Below are 23,780 nucleotides of genomic sequence, written 5' to 3'. Positions count from 1 at the left end.
TTTCAGTACCTCTTTGTTATCGAAGGTAACGCCCTTCATATAGTTTGATGGTTTGGCAGGGAACGGAAAAGATGGTAATCGGTAGGCGCAAGGTCCGGAGAATACGGTGGATGGTGAACGACCTCCCATTCGAGCTCTTGGAGTGCGGCTTTGACGACATGTACAGCATGGGGCCTGGCGTTGTCGTGAAGGAGTATGGTTCGATCAGGTCTTTTCAGTCGAATAGCCTCATTGACGCGGTGTAGCTGGGTAACGTAGAGCTCTTTGTTGACCGTGACATTCTTCTCGAGCATTTCCCATTCCCACCAAACACAAACCTTGATCTTCTTTGGATGGAGATCCGGCTTGACTCTCGGATTTGGCGTATCTCCTGGAGTCACCCACTTCTTTCTTCACCTCATATTGATGCATAGGCACTATTTCTCATCTCCCGTGAACATTTGATACAAAAAGTGCTGTTTATGACCGCGTGTGGCTCGATGGCGGGCGGGATGCTGAGAAGCAATTTGAAGGGGACTTTCTTTATTTTTTTCGTTGAGCTCGTGAGGCACCTAGGTTCCCAATTTTTCGATAAATTCTATTGAAGGAAGGTTATCGAGAATCGCTTTATGAACGCAGTTCATTTGTTCCGCCAATTCACGACTGGTTTGTGGACCGTTCTCCTTGAAAAGTGATTTGAGACGTTCTTCATCGAATTCAGAAGGTTCTGCGTTGCGGGACGTGTCATTGATGTCAAAGTCGCAATTTTTGAATAATTTCAGTGCTGTAGACTCGCCTATGACACTTTCTCCATACGCGTTGCAAATCTCGTGGACTGCTTCGGCAGCTTTTCCACCTCAATGAAAATCAAAGAAGAGCAGGTGTCGAAAATGTTGATTTTTTCCTTCTGAGCATTCCATTTCAAAGCCTCAAAACTACTAAAACATGAAATAACTCAAAAATGCAATTAACATAGTTTTGTACAAGGCGCATCCATTAAAGGTGGTGGCACTAGATCAATAACACTGTTCTGTACGTTTGATTGTCAAAGCAAAGTATTGAGAAACTAGAAAACAAGTAATGAATTCGCCTTGTTTCATTCTGAGCTGACAGCCATATGGACACGGCGAAAGAAAAAAACAACTCAGCTGATTTACCAACACCACCTTTTATATAATCGCCTTGGTTTTGTAGACCAGGAAGAGTTCTATCAAATGAATACTTACTGTTTGCCAAACAGCAAAGCAAATCGTTGTAAAATAAAAAAATATATAAACACGCTAGGAACTTATTCCCCAACCCAATAATATATTCGGTAGTGTATATTTTCAGCACAGTCGATGTCTTTGATGGTCTTTCCTCCTCATATTTCAAATTATTTGATAGCACAGATTTAATCTAAGTCAACTTCCTCAAACCTCCTTCTAAGTCATCGCTATAAGAAATATGATTTTTGTTCAATTTATTACAGCGCTATTTTCACGACTCGCTGTATTATCGGGAAAGTCAAGAAGTATATTTTTATGTTTTAAACATCCATTTTTAGGTTGCGAATAAACGAATCTAGGGACGTTACAGATTGAGATACGACAACACGCTTCAACTCTTAATGTCTCAGAAATCGTAAGCTTTTTTTCAAATCCCAAAACTCCTCTTTAGTTCCGCGTATGATCCTGGCATGAACTGAGTACATCCGGACGAGACAATCGCACGCCTTTAACTAAGCTTCAAATATGAAAGACATTCATTAAATCATGATAGGTGGCGCAAAATTAATCATCCAATTTTGTATTTGAATAACATTTAGAAAGTAAAAAACTTATTTTAAGCGATGGAAATCTTTATTTTGTAAAACATGCTATTTAGTGCATAAAAATTTATTTATCAATGTAATCAACGCTTTTTTATTAAATACATTTTGATCATTATGATAACCTTTGGCGAAATTTTCTTAGCCCTAAACAGTTTTCCCCTCAGCTTGCCGACTGTTAGGTCAACTCAATTTAATTACTAAAATACGACAGCAAATTCAAGTTCATTCACAGCGAGGCTGGTGCGCTCCTAACCGCAGTTCCTTTGCCCCTCCACAAGCATAGAGTTTGGTTTAAGCCCATCAGCAGCATAACAAAGGCCAGCAGCGTCATGCGAGTTGGGGTTAACAAATCGGCGTAGTCGTTGCACATGTGAGTGGACAGTCCATCTATACGTCCAAGACGTGGTTCTATTTTCACTTTTTTTGAGAAAGCTGCTGTAATGATTAGCAGCAGTAGAAATGCAATTGACCGCATGTTGCAGTATCAGTTTTCTTTTTCTTCTTCTATATGTATTTAAATTAATTGCGCTTATATGTATGTGTGCGTATGTGCGTATGTATGTATGTACATATATAATCTTCAAGCAGCACCTTCTTCTGGCGTAACAATTTTAGTCGTTCCGTTTCGTGAGCACTCCGCTGCGTGAATCTTTTAGAGTCCGTATTTTGTATGCGTGCATGAAAATTTGCGAAATAGATTTTTTACAATAATATTTAGGAAAATTTTGTTAATTCGTTAGATAAAATTTTGACATTACTGCTTTGTAAAAATATTTTCAAACTGATTTCGGATTGAGAGAAGACTTTTACATTTTTTTATTTATTACTGTTTTTTGTATAAAAAGTGGAAAGTTTGCTTGGTTTGCTTCAAAACCAAGGCGGTTCTATTAAAGATGGTGTTAGTAAATCAGCTGATTGGGTTTTTTCTTTCGCCGTGTCCATGTGACTGTCAGCACAGTATTAAACAAGGCGAATTCGTTCTTTGTTTTCTACTTTGCCAAAATTTTACCGTGACAATCAAACGTACAAAACATTGTTGTTCCTCAGTTGTTCCTCTAGTGCCACCACCTTTAATGAATACGCTTTGTCCAAAACCGATTTTACAAATGTAAAATTGAACAAAATATAAAAATCTCTTAAATCAGTCAAGCTGTTATCGATTTTTTGCAATTGAAACTGATGCAAATTCAGATTTTTCGATTTTTCAACTCTTCATTTCAAAGTTTACAAAATTTCGTGGCCATCGATCCTAGCCAGATGAATTTCGTCAAGGCCGTCCAAAAACGATTGTTGCACCAGAAACAAATGATGCTATGCAGCACTCGATAGCTCAAGATCGTCGTGCGACATATTACGAAATAAAGGCATCCTTGGGCATTGGTGCGTCCAGCAAACATAATTTGACAACTGCCCACATACCCAAAAAAGGACTCATGTTGATTGGTGAAAAGAAATGTTGGAGAAATTCAGCCGCGTTGGTTCAAAGCACTTGTACGACATCATAAAGATGAGTCGGAAACTAAACAGCAATCGACAGTATGGGCGGTAGAAGCACCTCAAAGCAAATGATCGCCTGATTCGGAAGTGTTCGGAAAATCTGGTATACTGTCATGTCGCCACTTTACCACTAGAGAAACTTAAAATTGTCTTTTCTGAGTGATACACAAACATTTCTTTGCCAGAAGTTTTCGGAGATTTAAGGAAAACTAGCCGCTGAAGACGAATCATTCTTCACCGAAGCAATGCGAGCTCTCACGTACCGGTTCACACAAGAGAGTTTTTGAGCACTATAAAGATCGAATTAATGGGTCGTCCACCGTACAGCTCTGATTTGGCACTTAATGATTTCATTTTGTTTCCGAAAATAAAAAAATAAAATGTGAGGTCAACGTTTTGCAAAGCCTGAAGAAGCTGTTAAAGCCTTTAAACATCACGTTTTGGATGTATCCACTTCTGAGCGGAAAAAGTGGTTTGCAAATTGGTTCAAGCGAATGCAGAAGTTTATTGACTTCCAAGGAGAATATTTTGAAAAACATTAAAGCCATTTTCATTACTGTGTTTTCATTATTAAAAAAGGCAATCTGCGTATAAGAAAAAAGATAGAAAGTATTTGAATAACATTTTCACCACTTTCTTCTTCGTCATCCTCGTAACCATCAGATTTACCTACAAATGGGTCTTCTATAGCTTTGAATAGCGATTTAATTGTTTCAGTGGGAAGCGAGTTAGTTCTTCGTGGCTGAGCTATACTGTAGCTGGATAATAATGAGTCTGACGATTAGAAATTCAGTATTCAGGACACCTTTATTGGAATTTATTCAAGGAACCGCTTTCGCATTACTTCAGAGTGGCGTTCTATCTTCCTCAGTACCAGATCTATACTTGTGTGCTTGCATCCAGGTCCCGGTTTTTCATCTGGTGAATTTTTTCCGCGCTACCACTGATGATTTACCACGTTTCCTCGCTGCTTAGTATCATTTCGATTACATTTTCAGTGGTAATGTGACCGATTGCATTCTCCAGCGTTCGACGTTCTTGTTTCCAACGGATCATCTTCGACTGCGTCACCATAAAAGTATGGGGAGTGTTGACATTTCCCTATTTAGAATAGATATTTCTGGAAATATCCGTTGATAGAAATTGACTTCAGGGGTTAGGGGCAGTCAGAATTTTCAAAAAATTGGATTTTTTTTTTTTTGCATTTTCTTAAAGCATCATGAAAATTTGAAGTGAATCCGACAAATACTTTTCGAGTTATTCAACAATTAACACAGCGCTCGGGCGCTCCTCGAGCGATAGCATAACTCTAAATGCGTTTTTCTCAAAATTATGTTTTTTGAACTGGTGATCACTGTAACTTAAAAACCGCTTGGTAGATTTCAATAAAATTTATATTGCGTTTGAAAAACATAAAAAACTCGTGCCTGATCGAAGAATTCTATTTTTCAAAAATTTCGATTTTTTTATTTTTTTTTTCAGGAAAATCTGAAAAATATTTCCTGAGGCTGCCACATTGTTAATTAAAAAACAAAGCTTCGATCAGGCTCAAGAATATCTATTAATAAAACTAATTTCCTTGTCCGATTGATTTTAGATGAATCTCCAAGAACTTGTGATTATCACCGCAAGGGACTTCAGGAGAAACTGGCTCCACACAAACAGCGATAATTTTTACAATTATTAATTCTTTTTTTTGTTTTTTTGAAAATTTGCTAAAGTCAAGTCGAAACATGAGGCATTAATGCTATGTTTTTTTTGTAAAATGAAGCAACTGACTAGCAAAACATTGAAAATCATAATTTTTTCGGGCATCTGACTACCCCTAACCCCTTCACCGAAGTTCCTGTGTCTAATAGAGGTGAATTGATTTACAAGTTGATATCGATTCTATAAAAACAACAAATTGGAAGAAGAGGTGAGAATATACAAATACTCCCACTTTGACTATCAGCCACCAATCAGCTGGTGGAACAACATCGCCTCAGCCTTTCATATTTCTTCGCCATTAACAATTTTTAATCATTCGAAAATTATGCAGTGAAGTGAAAATTCCTTTCAATGAAATAAATAAAGAATTAAAAACGAAAAATATTCGAAACCCATTTGCACACTCTGTCTGGTCAGTTGGGCATCTGTTTTCCGTTTTCCGTTTTCTCTGCTCTGCTTTCAGTCATTTCAACCGGACGCTCTCCAAATCATTATCAATGAATTTTCATACATCATCGTTATTTATTTTGGATAAGATAAAAGCATTTCGTCATTTTGGTCGATTTTTATTTTACAATTTATGGATTAATTGCCGAGACACAAATATACTGATTCACTCACATGCATACATGCAGACATATGGACATATATAGATATAACTGTACGCGCATATTGCGCTGCAAAGGCACTTAATCACTTGAAATCGATGAACGTTCCGAAATGATTTTCATGTAAATGAAATGTTTTTGTGTTATATGCGAGAATGATAGAATGCAAGATTGTGACCATCAGAGTGGTGTGACGTCACATTGGTGTACGTTCGTGAGAGCAATGTGAAAATGCGAAGAAGAATGCAAGAAGTAAAATAAATACAAAACAAACAACACACGAGTAGATTGCTCAAGTGTGACGTCACACACACTTAGTGAGAGCGGATGAACGGTACGGGATGGACGCCACCTTTGTATTCTCTGCATTGTTTATTATATGTATCCATTAGGGATGTATGGATTGCTCGATTTTTAAAATCACGGGCGTTTCTTGCGCAGCTTATGTTCCACAATTGTGGAGTTTGGTGAAAGTTGTATTTGTCCCAAAGCCAGGCAAGGACAGCTACGTTTTATCAAAAAGTTTCAGACCTATAAGCCTGACATCGTTATGCTTAAGGGTCTGGAACGTACGGTGGAGAAGCACATTAAGACGAGGGTTCTAAGTCGAAACCCTCTCAACGTCAGACAACATGTTTATCAAAGTGGGAAATCTTGCGAATCGGCTCTGCACGAGTGCGTTAGCATAATCGAAAAAGGGCTGGAAACAAGAGAGTACACTCTTGGTGTGTTTGTGGACATTGAAGGAGCTTTCGACAATGCTACCTTTGACTCTATGTGCTCTTCTATCAGAAGCCATGGATTGGAAGAAATCATTGTCAGATGGATCCACTCTATGCTATCCTAAAGACTGCTTACCATGGATAGAGAAAGCGATGAAGGAGTCAGGATTGAGGTGAAGAAGGGTTGCCCACAAGGCGGTGTACTCTCTCCCTTACTTTGGTGCTTCGTGAGAGAGTCCACTCTTCTTAATGATCTGCAGGAAATTGGACACATCCAAGCCTACGCAGACGATGTGTGCGTACTAATCTCAGGGCGATCACTTGAAGTTATATGCAATAAAATGCAGGTAGCCCTAAATAACATTGAGTATTGGTGCGAATTGCATGGCCTTTCGGTGAATCCTACAAAAAGTACCTTATTGCTTTTCACTAGGAAACGATGGGCCTATGGAAGGCCTGTTACTACCCACATTGAAAGGGGTAACACTGCAACTGTCTTCTGAGGTTAAATATTTAGGAGTAATCCTATATAGTAAGCTTACCTGGAAGAAGCACGTCGAGCAGAAGATCTCTCGAACACTAAAAGTCTTCTGGCAATGTAAGAGAACCCTTGGCAAGAGATGGGGTCTAAGACCGGCGATAGTACACTGGCTGTACATCACCCTGATTAGACCCATTATTACATACGCCTCTGTAGTATGGTGGAAAGCCACAATGGATAATTCCAGAGTAAAACCCCTAAAAGGCTACAGAGAAGTGTGTGCTTGTGTATCACAGGTGCCATGAGTACGACATCTGGTGATGCCCTTAATACCATTCTGAACTTGCAACCTCTAAATCTTCAAATTTGAAAGGAAGCAATGAAGGCGGCGTACAGGCTCAAGTCAAACGAAGTCTGGGGAAATGAAGTAAGCACTGGCCACTGTCAGATATACCACTAGTTGTCAGAGCGGTGCACACTGTTCTCGATGCCGGTGGACAATCCGGTGCCTATCGTTAGCTTCTGTAGGAAGTATGACGTTTTGATCCCAGATACAGATCAATGGTTAAGTCCATAAAAACATAGCATTAATACATCATGTTTCGATTTGACTTTAGCAAAATTAAAAAAAAAAAATTAATATTTGTAAAAGTTATCGCTGTTTATGTGGAGCCCGTTTCTCCAGAGGTCCCTTGCGGTGATCATCACAAGTCCTTGGAGATTTATCTAAAATCAATCGGACAAGAGAAATTAGTTTTATTAATAGATAGTCTTGAGCCTGATTGAAGCTTTTTTTACTAAATATTTCTCAGATTTTCGAAAAAAACCGTCAATTAAAAATCGAAGTTTTTGAAAAAAAAAATCCTTCGACTAGACACGAATTTTTTATGTTTTTCAAAAGCAGTATAAATTTTATTGCTTCATACCAGCATCCGCATAATATCGATTGGCTATTGACTACGTAACATTCTACCTTCTCGAGTGTTATCGTTAGCGCGCTTATCTGCCACTTTCATACGTCCAGCATTCATTTTTTCAGCATACGAACGCGTCCGAGTGACCTTTGTTAATTCAAATTTTCACATAATATTTTTAAGATACGGTACTTTAAGAAAATGCAAAACAAAAAATACAATTTTTTGCATATTCTGAGTACCCCTAACCACATAAGCCAGCAGTATGCAGCTCTTGTGGAAGATAGTACCAGTGCGGTTTAGCTCGGCAGCGTGAACGAGTTTTTCAAGTAGGAGGTTGAAAAAGTCACAGGATAGAACTACCATATAACATATAGGCTGAAAAGTCTCGAGACTATCAAAGAAAACAGGACTTTTTTGGTCAAAATTAGCTTTATTCATCAACGTAATTTCCATGAAGAATCATTTCCAACGATTTATCTTTTATCTCAAAATAGGCCTCTGTTTCAGCGATAACCTCTTCCTTCGAGGCAAATTCTTACCGGTAAGCATTTTTTTTAGGTCTATGAACAGCCAGTAGTCACTAGGAGCCAAGTCTGGCGAATACGGTGACGGTGGTTGAGGGAGCAATTAGAAGTTCAATTCACGTGATTTTGACATTGTTTTGATTGACTTGTGGCCACCCACTTTGAACAGAGCTTTCAAATCAAAGCTAGTCAAATGCTTATGCAATATACCCTATGATTTGAAAGTACCGGGAATGCTTAAATAAAACAAAACAGAGTTAAATTTCAGCAAATTTATTTTATCTCCTTCAAAATATGACCCATCTGAAGCAACACACATGTGCCAACGTTGAACCCAGTCATCCATGCACCCCTGGTAGAATATGGCCTTCAGCTCCTTCGTCGCATTCTCTTTGATCTCCTCTATCGACTGAAATCTCCTTCACGAAGCGGTAACCTCAACTTGAGAAACAAAAAGAAGTCGCACGGGGCCATATCATGTGAATACGATGCTTGGACGATGGTATTTACGTGGTGTTTGGTCAAATAATCCAGCACAATTTGGGCTCGGTGCGATAGCGAGTTATCATCATGCAAAATCCAAGAATTGTTTGCCCACATTTCCAGCCAGCCAGGCAGACACTAATGATCCGATGGCGCTAAAAAGGGACAGATGTGTGTCTTACAGTCGTACCAACATAAGAAATAAATATGGATCGGTTCCCACGTGCGCGGTTCGTTTAAATTAAACATTCCCGGTACTTTCTCACACAACTCACACAACTTCTCTTTTCGATCATTTAAAACGATTTTGTGGATTTTTTTGATATTTCCTGGTGTAGCCACCTCATTTGGAGGTCCACTGCGTTGTGCATCATCGGTGTCTCCACGACCACCTTTGAAGTCTGCAAACCATCGTTTTATTGTGGTTTCTGATGGAGCGCAGTCTCCATAACACTTTTGAAGCCATAGCTTCGCTTGAACAGTATTTTTCCCATCAAGAAGCTGAGTAAAACTAAAACATGAATGTAAAAAAACTAGTGCCATCTCTGTGTTAGGCCCGGGACATTTCAGCCTATGTGTTACAACACCTTTTGAATTGTCAATCAATGCTCAACACTTTTTAACTGTTTTTGATATTCACGAGAGTACGCCTTGTTAAGCCGCTATAGGGTTATTACGTCATTATAGTTAGTTTAGCTAATCTGGTTGAACGTATTGACAATCCTAGTCGCTACGCACTGTAATTTCGAGTTTTTATCACTTATTTAATTTACTATAAAATTCTTAATTTCACTTCAATTAACTTTTATGCCATTCGCTTTATGTTGTGTGTGCTTACGTCCTCCTCGCTACGTCACGGATAATCAGCTGTTTGTTCAATTTTGTGAGAGAAAAATAACGAGCGTATACGCCTTGCAATCTGGCTAATTGTACCCCTGTGAATTCAACTTAATTATTTAATAAGCTTTTCATACATCTGCACATACGACTTTTTAATAAAACCCAATAGATACGAGCGGGCTCAGCGCTGTGTTCCCATAATATTATCCGTAGGTATCGTTATTTAACTGTATTGGAATGAAGAGGTGTTTAGTGCCAACCAAACGACTCTGTTACTCTTCGCATAGTAAAAACCATAATAGAATCATTTGCCGAAATGGACAAAAAATGCATAGTTCATTAAGTGTTGAAAGCTTTTTTTGTATTGTAAAAAAAAAAAACAAGATGCTAAACAATGCGCCCCCCGCGAAGTCATGAAGCCAAATAATGTTGGAAATTTAATTGACATTCAACTGAGTGAATTAGTAGGTGCTGAATTTATTAATAAATGTCAAGCATTTCGATTAGTGCTAAAGTTGGAAGCTGATTAGTTGGCCTACTGAGAATTGCATCAGTTCAACTGCATTGGAATTGAGGCCGAAGAGACGAGAGAGTTAGAACGAAATTCTGATATAAGAACTGTAATAACCTAGAAAGATGGTGGCGTTAATCGGGATTATAGACTTAATTCGAATTTCTCTCAGGTATGAAATTCTACTTATGCGGATTGACAACTGGACTTAATTCTCACAATTTAAGCGGATTGGGGAATTTTCGATGGCAACATTGCTGAAAACTTACAGTTAATATCTATTGTGAATGAAAAATAATAAAACTTTTAAAGAGAAGAACAAGAATGACATTAATTGGTTTGATATTTCAGAGCAGTTTAAAAAATTGAAATTTAAGATTTTTTTAAATAAATAATTATTTTTAGTATCAGGGCAGCTAAACCCCGTATTTGTGGCCCGAGGTCCAAAAAATCGCTATTGCAAAAAGTATCTCCAATCTGATCGCCCTTTATATCTGCTATTCTCTATGCGTTAAAAAGAAAAATTCAGTAATTTGGATTAGTGTTAACTTTTTTCAATAGGATTTAACTTATAATGCCTATCAAGTAAGGCAGACATTTTTAATGCTTTAATCAAACCGGGGAACTTTGAATTACAGCTTCCCTGATGTATATATATTATATATATTTATATAAACTTGAGTAGGGTGATTTCTTTTGCGCCACTACTATGTAAGTATATACACATATATGTGGTTATTTATTTACATAGTACAAGGTGGCGCAAAAGTAATCACCCTATCAAAAGATTTATAATTTTGACAAATGGCGTCGTACGTCAATCGTATTTGACACTTGTGAATTAAACAGCTGCAGTATACGAGTACAAGCAGACAAGCAGTGGAGCGCGTAAAGATCAAAATAATAATTTGCATCGACCAAAATCATTGTTTTTTTAGTAAAGAAGTTAATCAAAAACAAAATTAGATGATTAATTTTGCGCCACCTTGTACATTTGGGAGATGCCAATATTTGTAGTGATTCTTATTTGATTTGTTATGATTTCGGACTATTTTCGACATAACTCCCCGAATTCGTCTCGTGTTATTTTTTTTCTTAAGCTCAATAATTCGGCCTTCTTTATTTTTGTTAAAAACTATAAATATTTTTAAATAAGATCAAAGCGAATCTATTAAAGGTGGTGTTGGTAAATCAACTGAATTGTTCTTTTTCTTTCGCTGTGTCCATGTGGCTGTCAGCTCAGAACGAAACAAGGCGAATTCATTATTTGTTTTCTAGCTTCCCAATACTTTGCTTTGACAATCAAACGTACAGAACAGTGTTGTTGCTCTACTACCACCACCTTTAATGAAAGCGCCTTGAATAAGATGTTATGATATAATAAAAAATAGTTTAAAAAAACTAAAAAACACGCTTTTATTACCAATCGAACTAAAAAGTATAAAATAAATTTTAATGACAAAGAGACCTATAATGAAGTAATAGCAAATCGAACGATCAGTCATAGTCAACTACCTCAGAACAGAATTATAACAAAAATTAAGATACAAATAGAATAATTCAAATTAGAGTTAAAAGCGTGGGATGCTTGATATAGTAAATATTACAAACATTCCATTGGCAACTACCTATGTACAGAAGGTTATGAAAGTGAAGCAAAATGCAAGATTCCGTTACATACATACATACAACCCGACCTAATAAAAGTGTGTTGAAAAAGAGGTAATTAAGAAATAAATATGTGTTTAATAACATTTATTTTCTTCAGAAAAACACAACACTTCACTTGACTACCACAGTTCACATATTAATAAATTTGTTGACCTTACCCTACAAGACAGCTGACTATCATATAGGCACTCGTATTATCATCATCACTATCCTCATCCAACTAAACATTTTTGTTCTAACCATGGGGAAGTTCTAATAGGTTCCCCTTGTCGTTGTGATATTCTATCTCTCTTTTACCAATAGCAATTTCTTATAAGTGAAAAATATATCTACTATGCTTTAAAGTACTCATTTTCGTCATTAAAAAGTAATCAGCACAAACTCCTCAATAACTCCTCATTTTCGTTAAAAAGTAATCAGACTGAGGAGTTTGGTTAAATTGTTTTATATAGAAATTACAAAATTTATATTTTTGTGCTTTCATTGAGATTTGACCTCACGAATTTTCAAGTTTTAGTCAAGCATCTACTCATTCGGCTATAGCTACTATACAACAAACACAGCTTAATTTCTCACTAGTACTTTTTTCAGAGCAGCCATAAGCATACAAATAAGTTGCCTTGGCGTTTAAATAGTGTGAGAGTTGTCCTTCGACTCACCCACTAAAAGCCCACCCCAGCTCCGGTGTGGGTGTATGTATATATATATGTATGTGTGTACGAGGAAATTATTGTTTTTGGCCAATACTTTTCGCCCAAATTTTACCCACTTTCGCGTTTTTGGCTCAAGGCAGCTTTTCAGACTCTACACTGCCGTCCACTGGCATGGGCTTTACACACACACACACACACACACACTTTTTTGCGCCAAGTAGCAGCAGAGAACGTTGATTTCATATACGCATCAATGTTCTCTGGTAGCAGCACTAGAAAGCATACAAGGTAACCGCCATTGTGACCATAAATACGTGAACATACTCGTATGTATGTATGCATGTATGTATGGCTTTGTGTACATTACTTTTTGGCAGAAGGGAATACGTCAGGAGCAAATTACTCGTTTTCGGTTACATAAACACACATAAACAAGTACTCACTCACTCACACACACACACACACACACACTTATGCTACGAAGCAGACGCAGTCAACGGGTAAAGCAGAAGTGGCAGAAGTGAACAAAATACAAAAATGGTGTAGGTATTCTGGTACTTGCCTTGACTTTTGGGGTGGTTCTTTCTGTCAGCGAGGCTTAAACCAATCACAGCCAAGTATTTCATTTCCATTTTATTTCGCATGGGTCTGCACAGGCGAGTAGTGGAGCCAAGAAATACACTGAAAAAATAGTGTTTAGCTTTTAAGGTTGAGTGGCTTAATACAACTTTTTAGGTATTTTAAATATTTTTAATAAAATGCATAAAAGATAATAAAATAAAAAATTCTTAATTTGCACAATTAAACTTGAAAGTCTTACTGCGCTCAGCGCCGTTTTCGTGTCTCTTATTATATGTTTTATATATAAAAAATATGTATAGTTAACATTTTAACGACCGGGGACGCCAATTGGCGTCATATATGAAATAATCATATTGCGATATGTAATCGCGTAAAGCAATTTGAATAAAACTAGCTAAAAACTTAAAATACGATGCCTAAGTAAGCGTCGTATTTAATACCGTTATCATCACATAACTTCGTATTTTGTGAAAATTTAAGCCATTTAGCTCAGTTCCTGATAAACCGTCGCGTGAATTGCAATAAAATACTTTTACTTGTAGTGTAGCTATCACAAAATTTGAATTAAATTTTCGTTATAGGAAAGGCTAAAATTATAATTAGACTATTTGGCTGTCTGCTTTATTCTTTGAATTTGAATCCTGATAACAATGGAAAACGATTACGGAAATATATTTTTAGAAGAAGAAAATTGTGCAGATGTTTTGTCATTATGACCATAGTGACACTGGTGATAGTGGAAGTGAAAGTGGCTCTGATAATAATTTTTCTACAAGGCGTCGTCCGCATGTTCTACGTGTAGTTTATAGCGATTCTGAAGAGGAACACGATGTTGAGTCCGACTGGAATGATGATGACCCACCCCGAAATAATCTGCCATTTGAAGGTAACCCAGGACATTGTTGAATAAATAATATATAGATTGTAATCAAAACCTCCTTAATATGTCCTTGAATTTTTATTACAATATCTAAAAAACTTCAAAATACACAAGAACTTGAAGAAAAGTTCTATGTTTTTCCCCCATTTTATAAAAAATGCCCCCGGTCAAATATATTATAATAAATAAAAAATTATGTGCTGAAAATGTTTGGAACCCAAAAACATGACTTTTTGGTTTGTTTAAGAAGAATTGCGATTGCAGCGTGGTTTGATTGCGATTGAATGGAATACTGCTTCTAGAAATAGGTAACTTCCTGAGGTTTCAGCATAGCTAACAAGCACATGGCCGAAGACATGAACGACGCGCCATGGCGGTCACCAACTAAAATTTTATAATCTTATATTTTTTATGAACATCCCAAAATTCATGCATTTTCGTGGAAAAATATTTTCGGCCTTCGTGCCGAATGGGTTGGTGCGTGACTACCATTCGGAATTCACCGAGAAAACGTAGGTGCGAATCTCGGTGAAACACCAAAATTAAGAAAAAGTATTTTCTAATAGTGGTCGCCCCTCGGCAGGAAATGGCAAACCTCCGAGTGTATTTCTACCATGAAAAAGCTCCTCATAAAAAAATAAAACTGTAGGTCTCTCCATTCGTAAAACAACATCAAGACGCATACCACAAATATGAGGAGGAGCTCGGCCAAACACCCAAAGAGGGTGTACGCGCCAATTATAACTATACTAGCAAACCCGGCCCGCTTCGCTGGGCAAAGACACGGCGGGTCCACGTTTTGGCATATATTTCGAGACCCTAGTCATCAATAGGTATGAAAATTACCCCGTATTAAAGCACTTATCAACAGCTTTCATTTGATACCCATATTGTACATATACAACCAAAGGTTACCCGAGTCCACGTTTTGACCTATATCTCGAGACCCCAGTCACGGAGCGGCATGAAAAATACTCTGTACTAAAGCATGCACCAACAGCTTCCATTTGATGCCCATATTGTACATACACAACCAAAGGTTACCCGCGTCCACGTTTTGACCTATATCTCGAGGCCCCAGTCACGGAGCGGCATGAAAAATACTCTGTACTAAAGCATTCACCAACAGCTTCAATTTGATATTCATATTGTACAAACACATTCTTTGGTCCACGTTTTGGTCTCTATCTCGAGACCCTAGTCACGGAGCGGCATGAAAAATACTCTGAACTACAGCAGTCACCAACAGCTTCCATTTGATACTCATATTGTACATATACAACCAAAGGTTACCCGCGTCCACGTTTTGACCTATATCTCGAGGCCCCAGTCACGGAGCGGCATGAAAAATACTCTGTACTAAAGCATTCACCAACAGCTTCCAGTTGATATCCATATTGTACAAACACATTCTAGGGTCCACGTTTTGGTCTCTATCTCGAGACCCTAGTCACGGAGCGGCATGAAAAATACTCTGAACTACAGCATTCACCAACAGCTTCCATTTGATACCCATATTGTATATACACATCCGAAGGTTACCCGGGTCCACGTTTTGACCTATAGCTCGAGACCCTTTTTTTTAATAAGAAGTATCCTATTTTACTTCTAACACCTCCAAAAACATGTGTACAAAGTTTCATAATAATCGGTTAAGTAGTTTTGGCGTGAAAGCGTAACAAACAAACTTACATTCACATTTATAATATTAGTAGGGATATATATAATTAAAAAAAAACACTCTCTAAGATGATTTTTTTTTTTCATTTTTGTTTTTAATAAAAGTAATCTCTACAAGTATCATAATGGGATTCTTATAACTTTTGGAGTTATATTCAAATACATCAGTAAAAAATACCGCCCCGGTGAGGCACTGACTTTCAGCTATATGTACCTGTGGCCACGGTAAAGTAGGCAATTCTAGCGGTTCTCTGATTCCCTACGACTTTTAAAATACATTAATTTAAAATCTAACCTATTTCTTTGTGTGAAAAAAGTCGTAACTAATTATTTTATATTACAATACATGATCTTACTTCAAAATTTACTAATTTTTCAAACGAATTCCAGGCTCAAGTAGGAACCTCTAAATTTCATTCAATTACCTTAATATTTGATATTTGGTAGTATTTTTGATGGATTTCTTGATCAACCATTACAGAAATAGCGGGCACCCTCATCTACATACATACGAGGTGTGTTCAAAAAGTATCGCGAGTTTTGTGTCTTTTCAAAAATTATTTATTTATTCATTAATATCTATTTTGTCCCCTTCAGAGTAGTCAACGTCTTTTTCCAATCTTTGAAGCACTTCAAAAAATATTTTTTTATCTTGTTCAGCTCCTCCTCCGATGCCGTCTTTATCTCGTCAATTGTAACGGAGCGTCGTCCTTTCATGGGCCGCTTCAGTTTCGGGAGCAAGAAAAAGTCACAGGGGGCCAGATATGGGGAATACGGTGGCTGTGGCATCATTAGTGTGTTGTTTTTGGCCAAAAAGTCGCGCACAAGCAACGATGTGTGAGCAGGGGCGTTATTGTGATGCAAGAGCCAATTTTTGTTCTTCCACAAATCCGAGCGTTTCTGGCGGATTGCTTAGCGCAAATTGCGCATAACTTGCAGGTAATATTCCTTATTGACCGTTTTACGCTGAGGCAAGAACTCATGATGCATAACGCCCCTGCAATCGAAGAAAACGGTAAGCAAAACGTTTACATTCGACCGAACTTGGGCAGTTTTGGTACGAATTTTGTGGCGACTCGTCTCATGCCCAAATCATTGAAAAAATCGAATGGAACGAGCCAATCGATATGTCTGGGTCCGCAGCAACTTCTCTAACGGTGATTTGACGATTGGTCAATAGCGTTTTCTTCACTTCATCAATTTTTTCGTCTGTTGTTTGGGTGCTCGGGCGTCCGGCACGCTTTTCGTCGTTCACATCTTCTCGGCCTTCTGAGAACATTTTGTACCACCGATAAACGTTGCTTTGGTCCAAAGTAGCTTCTCCGTATGACACATTCAACATTTCGAATGCATCCGCGCACTTAATTTCGTTTGTCACACTAAATTTGATACAGGTTCTTTGATCCATCAATTTGAATAGGGAAAAATCGACGACGAGCCGAAACACGTGCAAGCAAAGCAGCTGTAAACAATTAACTGAACATTCACAATGGCCGAACTCGTTGACATGAGTGAGAGACATGAGTACGAACATATCGCCACAAAAAATCGAAATTCGAATATACGTAACCTGCGAAAATTCAAAATTCGCGATACTTTTTGAACACACCTCATAACTCATTTGCTGTAAGAGCGTCATAGTCCAAAAAACCAAAATGTCGTGAAAAACGATTGCAAAATTTTCAATTTACTGTGCCTCCCTAGATACCTACAGTAGAAACTCGATACTTGAGTACCCAGTACTTCTGACATAAGAAAATTTTTACCTCGATACTTGCAACATTTTTCATGGAAATCATAAAGTAAAAATAATGGTTATTGGGAAATTCGAATCCGCGTTCATTCTGATTTACTGATATTTTTACTGAAATGCCTGCTGTTTACAAAGGAAATAAAAGTGCTTGGATGACCTTAGCTTTATTTGTAGAATGATTTCACAGAACATTTGATCTAGAGATGTGTTCAAAAATTGCTTAAATAAACATGTGAAAGATGCTCAATGCTATCCCAAAGAAGGCGAGTTAAAGAGCTTCGACGGCGAAATATCGGTGATGTGCTTTCCTCCTAACCGTGCGCCGCTAATATAGACCACAGATCAAAACGTTGCAAATTGAACTACAAAAAAGCCTCTTAAGTCACTTTGTTGCTCGTGGAGAAACTGTCCTGAAACCACCTCATCATCATCATTCACAGCATTACAACGCGGGGTGCGTCAAAGCTCCCTTCACAAGACTCCTCCAAAGTGTTCTATCGCCTGCTTTTCCTTCGTAGTTGCGAATTCCCATTGCTGTGAGATCGCTTCCTACTGCGTCTATCGATCGGTTTCTCGGTCTTCCCTTCGCCTTCGCACCAATTATCTTTCCAGTCATGGCTTTCCTAACAGTGGATTCTGCAGGCATACGGAGCACTTGTCCTAGCCACCGCATACGCTGCGCCTTTACAAAACGCACAGCTGTCTCGTCTTGGATAAGTTCGTTCAATTCCGAGTTGTACCTAATTCTGTAGCTGCCATCTTAATTTTTATGGGTCCGAACACTTTCCTTAAAATTTTACTTTCGAAGTTAGCAATAAGCGCAGTCCACACCTCGCAACCATATGTCAAAATTGGTCGTATAAGAGTTTTATCCATGTTCAGCTTTGTAGATCTAGATAAAAGACGAGATCTGATCAAACTAAGGTGTGAATAGTACGCTCTATTGGCGACGTTGACGCGATCTTTGATTGCGGGTGTTGAGTTACCGCTACAAGTGCACATAACACCTAGATATTTAAATTGTTGCACCGCTTCAAAAGTATATGGACCTACATGAAGATTCTGTGCATTTGTGTGCTGTCTTGATTTCAGCACGTATTTCGTTTTACACTCCTTAACGAAGAGACCAATATCGTTGGCAATTTTGTCAATTTTTAAAAAGGTTTCATTTAAGTCGTTCGTGTTCCTCGAAAGAATGGCGATATCGTCTGCATAGGCACATATTTGCGTTGCTTTAATTAGTAATGTACCACCTTTGTTAACTTCATTTATAACAAAATGCAGCATCAAATTGAATATGGCAGAGGGTAGTGCATCACCTTGTTTGACACCAGATTCAATTTCGAATGACTCTGTGAGCTTCCCTTGGATGATTACTTTTGCTTTTGTATCCGTGAGCGTAACGATGATTAGCCTTATAAGTTTTGCTGGAATTCCTAGGCTAACCTGAAACCACCTGGAAAATACAATATGTCTATGAGTAGTGCATGGGATGCTCTTACTATAACTTACTCATCGTTTCAAAAACTGCATCTTATTGGTATTGTGACGACATAATTCCTATTTCGGAGTTACGATTACAGGTAGTTGATGATGCATATAATATTCAATTCATTGCAACTTTGCCTGTGGAAGTAGAAGCATTGCAGCAAGTATTGAAATTGAGCAATGGATTGTTGAACTTCATTCGGAAGCCACAGCTTTAAATGAAGACGACGAAGCATGGATTGCTGTCAGTAAAAAAACGATTTTAATTTGTATGGAAAATAAACTTCAGTACGCTTATCTAATCGCTTACTGTTAACCGATATCGTTGCACAGCATAAATGAAGAGCGGGTGCAATTTTTTTATATATATTTTTTTTTCCTTTTTTTGAGGGATCATCACACTATTTTACTAAATGAGGGATATGTATGTATATATGTTAAAATTAAAGCTCTAAAACATTAATTTGTTTTACTTTACTTACATATTTTCATCATTTTAATTTACATAATTTTTCTTTTTTATTTTCCTTGAAGGCTTCTCCCATAACACCACAATCTTCGCGCAGTGGCCATCATTCCCAATTGCACAGCCAATTGCCACTACGTCAAGCCTACAGTAACCATTTGCCATTTGGCCAGTCAACGGCGACACAACAACAACTGCCTACAAAAATGTATCATTCGAGTGCCGGCTATCCAGACCTGACGGGCGGTGCTGCTGGTAACGGCGGCTACCACCACCAACAGGCCATGAATGCGCCCGTCTATGTGCCCTCCAACCGCGCACTCACCCAAAGCCAATACAATCACGTGGCCACACACTTTGGTACCGCCGCTGCACAGAACGCCTGGACAACAGATAGTTTTGGTACTGCCCATGCCCAACTACCAGCGCAATTCTACACTATGGGCTCTTGGCGCGCCGCCTACGATCCCACCGGCTTTCAGCGCTCGTCGCCCTATGAGAGTGCAATCGATTTTCAATTTGGCGAAGGGCGCGAATGCGTCAATTGTGGCGCGATTAGTACACCACTGTGGCGACGTGATGGCACCGGTCATTATCTGTGCAACGCTTGTGGTCTCTATCACAAAATGAACGGCATGAATCGACCGCTGATCAAGCCGAGCAAGCGATTGGTGAGTGCAGTGAGTGTTCAGTTTGCTTGTTTTGCTAAAACTTACTTTCGATTTCGTCTTTTCTTTCTTGTTTTTTCTATTGCTGGTGTATTTTTTTAAACTAGATTTTATCCTTGCAGACGGCCACAAGACGGCTGGGACTGTGCTGCACCAATTGCGGCACGCGCACCACAACGCTTTGGCGTCGCAATAATGAGGGTGAGCCGGTGTGCAATGCTTGCGGACTGTATTTCAAGTTGCATGGCGTTAATCGACCATTGGCTATGCGAAAGGATGGCATACAAACGCGCAAGCGGAAACCGAAAAAGTCCAACAGTTCGACGGACGTCTCGAAAGACGGTAAAGATGAAGGTGAGTTGAAAGATAATACGCCAAGAACCAAGAAATTGTAGCTCAAGTGGTAATTAAGAAAAATTGTCTGCGCTCTTTATAGATTTGAAATCTTCACTTGCATTGGAACGACACAGTTTACCTTCTTCCGTTGCACTCTCCGCCAAACTGCAGTCCGATCTGGCACTTAAAAGCAACAGCAGTCTCAACACCGCACTAGCCAGCGGCAGTGGCAGTGTTAGCAACAACAACTCCTTACACAATCTTAGCCTCAGCGCCATAACTGCTACGCCAACCTCCGGTGGTGGCTCGTTCAGTCATCACATGCATTTGCCGTCCGCTGCCACGCAACAGTCCCGCCATTCCGCCATCTCACACACACATTCGCATGCGCATGCGCTCTCTTCTGCCGGCAGCACCTCCACCGTGCACTCAGCCTCTACGGCCTCGTCGCTCAGCTCCAATCTGTATTCGCCGCAAAGCAATGCGAGCAGCTCGCAACTCTCTGCCTCCACATTCGGCTCGCACGCCATCTCAAAGTATGAGCATCTGCTTTCCTCCAGTGGCAGTGGTGGCGGCGGTGGCGGTGCCGGTGGCAATATTGGAAATCTCAACAACTCCCCCGCCAACGCTGTATCGCTATCGAACGGCATATCGGCCAGCACGCCCAGCCCCAGTTATCATCATCACACAGCCGCAGCGGCGGCGCATCTCCATCACCATCATCATCATCATCATGCCGCGGCGGCGGCACACCATGCAGCCTCACACCACACAGCAGCCGCGTTGGGTCAACACAGCGGCAGTTCTCACATTGGCAGCGGCTCCGGTGATGGCAGCGTAGGTGTGGGTGGTTACAGCGTCAAATCGGAAGCGAACGCCACCAACTACGACTATGTGAGTAACTGTTACTTTAGTGGCTCGTTTCCGCCGCTTAGCGCTTCTTCGGCCGCAGCTGCTACCGGTGGCGGCATGGGCATGGGTATGGGCGTGGGTGTGGGTATGGGTGTTGGAATGCATGGCATGCACGGTTCGGCCAGCGAACTGGCTGGTTATCACCATCAGCACAACGTCATACAGGCGGCTAAGCTGATGGCCACTTCGTAAATGTAAATATCGACTGACTGGCTGCTCAGCAGAGAAGACTCTCCGAAATGTTTAACAAAAAATACTTTGTAATTAAATGTTCGTTGAATATCATTGCACGAAAATCATTTAAAGAACCAAAATCATTTATGTGCGTGTAAAAATTTACTAACTAAAAACAAAGCGATCTACAAACTGTAAAGATATTAGCGTTGTGCTTTAAAATAATATTTGCCTGTGTGGTATTCAAGTGTCTCATTCCAACGAGTAAGATATGTAAATGTTTTCAAATATTTACTCAGCATCTCTTTAGTTATACTTTTAAAAGTCTGTAATCAAAATGTATTCAGGAAAGGTCTGTAGGAGCTTTTCTTAAATGGAGTAAATGCATAACTAAAATAAATATAAATAAATATAAGTAGAGTTTAAAATGCAAATTAGATGTCAGTAGATTAATTTAAGAATATGAAATTATGTAACAAATAGCATAAGTGCAATAAATTCTATTGAAAGTTATAAAGTAAAAGAGGCAATTTATTTGAAACTTTGGAGTATGCTTTTAATATTCGTTAAATTCATTTGCTTTGGTTTTTGTAAGCCCAGCTCAATTTTGAATTAAGCGGCAGCCGTATTCCAAAATGCACAGATTCGAAACTTCTTCTTCTTCTTTTTAATTGGCGCGATAACCGCTTACGCGATTTTGACCGAGTTTAAAAAAGCGCACCAGTCGTTTCTTTCTCGTGCTATCCGGCGACAGTTGGACACACCAAGTGAAGCCAAGTCCTTCTATACCTGATCTTTCCAACGCAGAGGAGGCCTTCCTCTTCCTCTGCTACCACCAGCTGGTACCACATTAAATACTTTCAGAGCGGGAGCGTTTGTATCCATTCGGACGACATGACCCAGCCAGCGTAGGCGCTGGATCTTTATTTGCTGCGCTATGTCTATGTCGTCGTAAAGCTCACACAGCTCATGCGCCTGCGATATTCGGCGCTGCCAACGTGCAAAGGTCCAAAAATCTTGCGCAGAATCTTTCTCTCAAACACTCCAAGCGTCGCTTCATCGGATGTTGTCATCGCCCACGCGTTTGCGCCATACGTTAGGACGGGCATGATGAGAGTCTTGTAGAGTGTTAGTTTTGTTCGACGAGAGAGGACTTTACTACTCATTTGACTACTTAGTCCAAGGTCGCACTTGTTGGCAAGAGAGATTCTACGTTGGATTTCAAAGCTGAAATTGTTATCGGTGTTAATGCTGGTTCCTAAATACACGAAGTCTCCTCAAAATTACAGTGACGTGGGTGCCATGATTGTTTGTTTGAAGACAGGAGGTATTTCGTTTTGTCATCGTTCACCACCAGACCCATACGCTTTGCCTCTTTATCCAGTTTGGAGAAGGATAGACTCGAAAAACTACGGGCATGAAAACCAAATAATAGAAAAAATTTTATCTACAAATAGCTTTCGCCTCTTGGCAAACAATGGCAAACTTCGAGACTATTTCTGCCATGAAAAAGCATCTCATAAGAAAGCATTTGCCGTACAGGGGAGGCATAAAACTATACGTCCCTCCCTTTGTACAAAAATATCTAGAGCTACAAATTCAAAACTTTATTTAAGACGTTTCGCATTGTCCGATTTGGGTCAAATATGCACTGTTTTGTTGTGCCAGGTCCAGACTATATTGTGGACGCATTCCCAACCAACCTCCCGGAGTATGTGGCGAGTTATTAAAGATGTGTGTGACCTTGTGTAATCCTGATGGAACACAACACTTCTTCTGTTGGCCAATTGTGGCCGTTTCTTGTCAATCTCTAGCTTCAAAAGCTCCAGTTGTTAACAGTAGAGATCTGAATTTAGTGTTTGGCCATACAAAAGCAATTCATAATAAATGATTTCTTTCAAGTTCCACCAAATACACAGTAGAACCTTCCTGGCCGTTAGTACTGGTTTGGTCACCATTTAAGCTGCTCCATCCCGCTTTGACCACGAAAGTTTTCGCACAATATTCTCGTATGTGACCCATTTCTCATCCCCATTGAAGAAATGTGGCGATTTCATTCCGTTTGGCCACGACTTCGAGCTTCCTTTTGAATCCAGCTTTGGGCAAATGGCTTCAAACTGTTTTATGATCGCTCTTTAGCTTCTGGGCGATGCTACGGCTACTAACACGTCGGTCACGTCGGTTCGATTATTTCCGTGATTTTACCGACCTTTTCTGTAACATCAAAAATGCCTGAACGGAATCGTCGAAACCGAAATTGCACGTAATTAGCTGTTACAGCATCGGTGCCTGCCATAAACACAATTTCAGGGACCTGGCTTGCATTTTCGCATTTTTCTTACTGGAAATACTGGAAATACTGTAAAATGTACCGAAATTTCTCTTTGCTGACTTCTTCTGTTAGCACCCTGTAACTCACAACTGAACGGAAT

General features: G+C 39.2%; 1 protein-coding gene across 2 annotated transcripts in view; it reads left to right on the top strand.

Annotated features, from left to right (window-relative positions):
- Positions 1 to 21,607, top strand: part of LOC129235471 (GATA-binding factor A) — an 80,607-nt gene extending 59,000 nt beyond the window's left edge. The window contains exons 2-4 of one of the 2 annotated variants that reach the window (XM_054869340.1): positions 19,327 to 19,929; positions 20,049 to 20,280; positions 20,363 to 21,607. In XM_054869340.1, coding sequence (XP_054725315.1) covers positions 19,465 to 19,929; positions 20,049 to 20,280; positions 20,363 to 21,366 — 1,701 coding nt within the window. In that variant the 5' untranslated portion in view covers positions 19,327 to 19,464 and the 3' untranslated portion in view covers positions 21,367 to 21,607. Of the gene's footprint in view, positions 1 to 19,326; positions 19,930 to 20,033; positions 20,281 to 20,362 lie in introns of both variants that reach the window. The other variant, XM_054869339.1, reaches the window with a different exon arrangement.
- The last annotated feature ends 2,173 nt before the right edge of the window (positions 21,608 to 23,780 follow it).

This window comes from Anastrepha obliqua, chromosome 1 (genome assembly GCF_027943255.1).
Source record: "Anastrepha obliqua isolate idAnaObli1 chromosome 1, idAnaObli1_1.0, whole genome shotgun sequence".
NCBI classification, from domain to species: domain Eukaryota; kingdom Metazoa; phylum Arthropoda; class Insecta; order Diptera; family Tephritidae; genus Anastrepha; species Anastrepha obliqua.
Note: the sequence above shows the minus strand (reverse complement) of the source record. Positions and strands in the feature narration are given on the sequence as shown.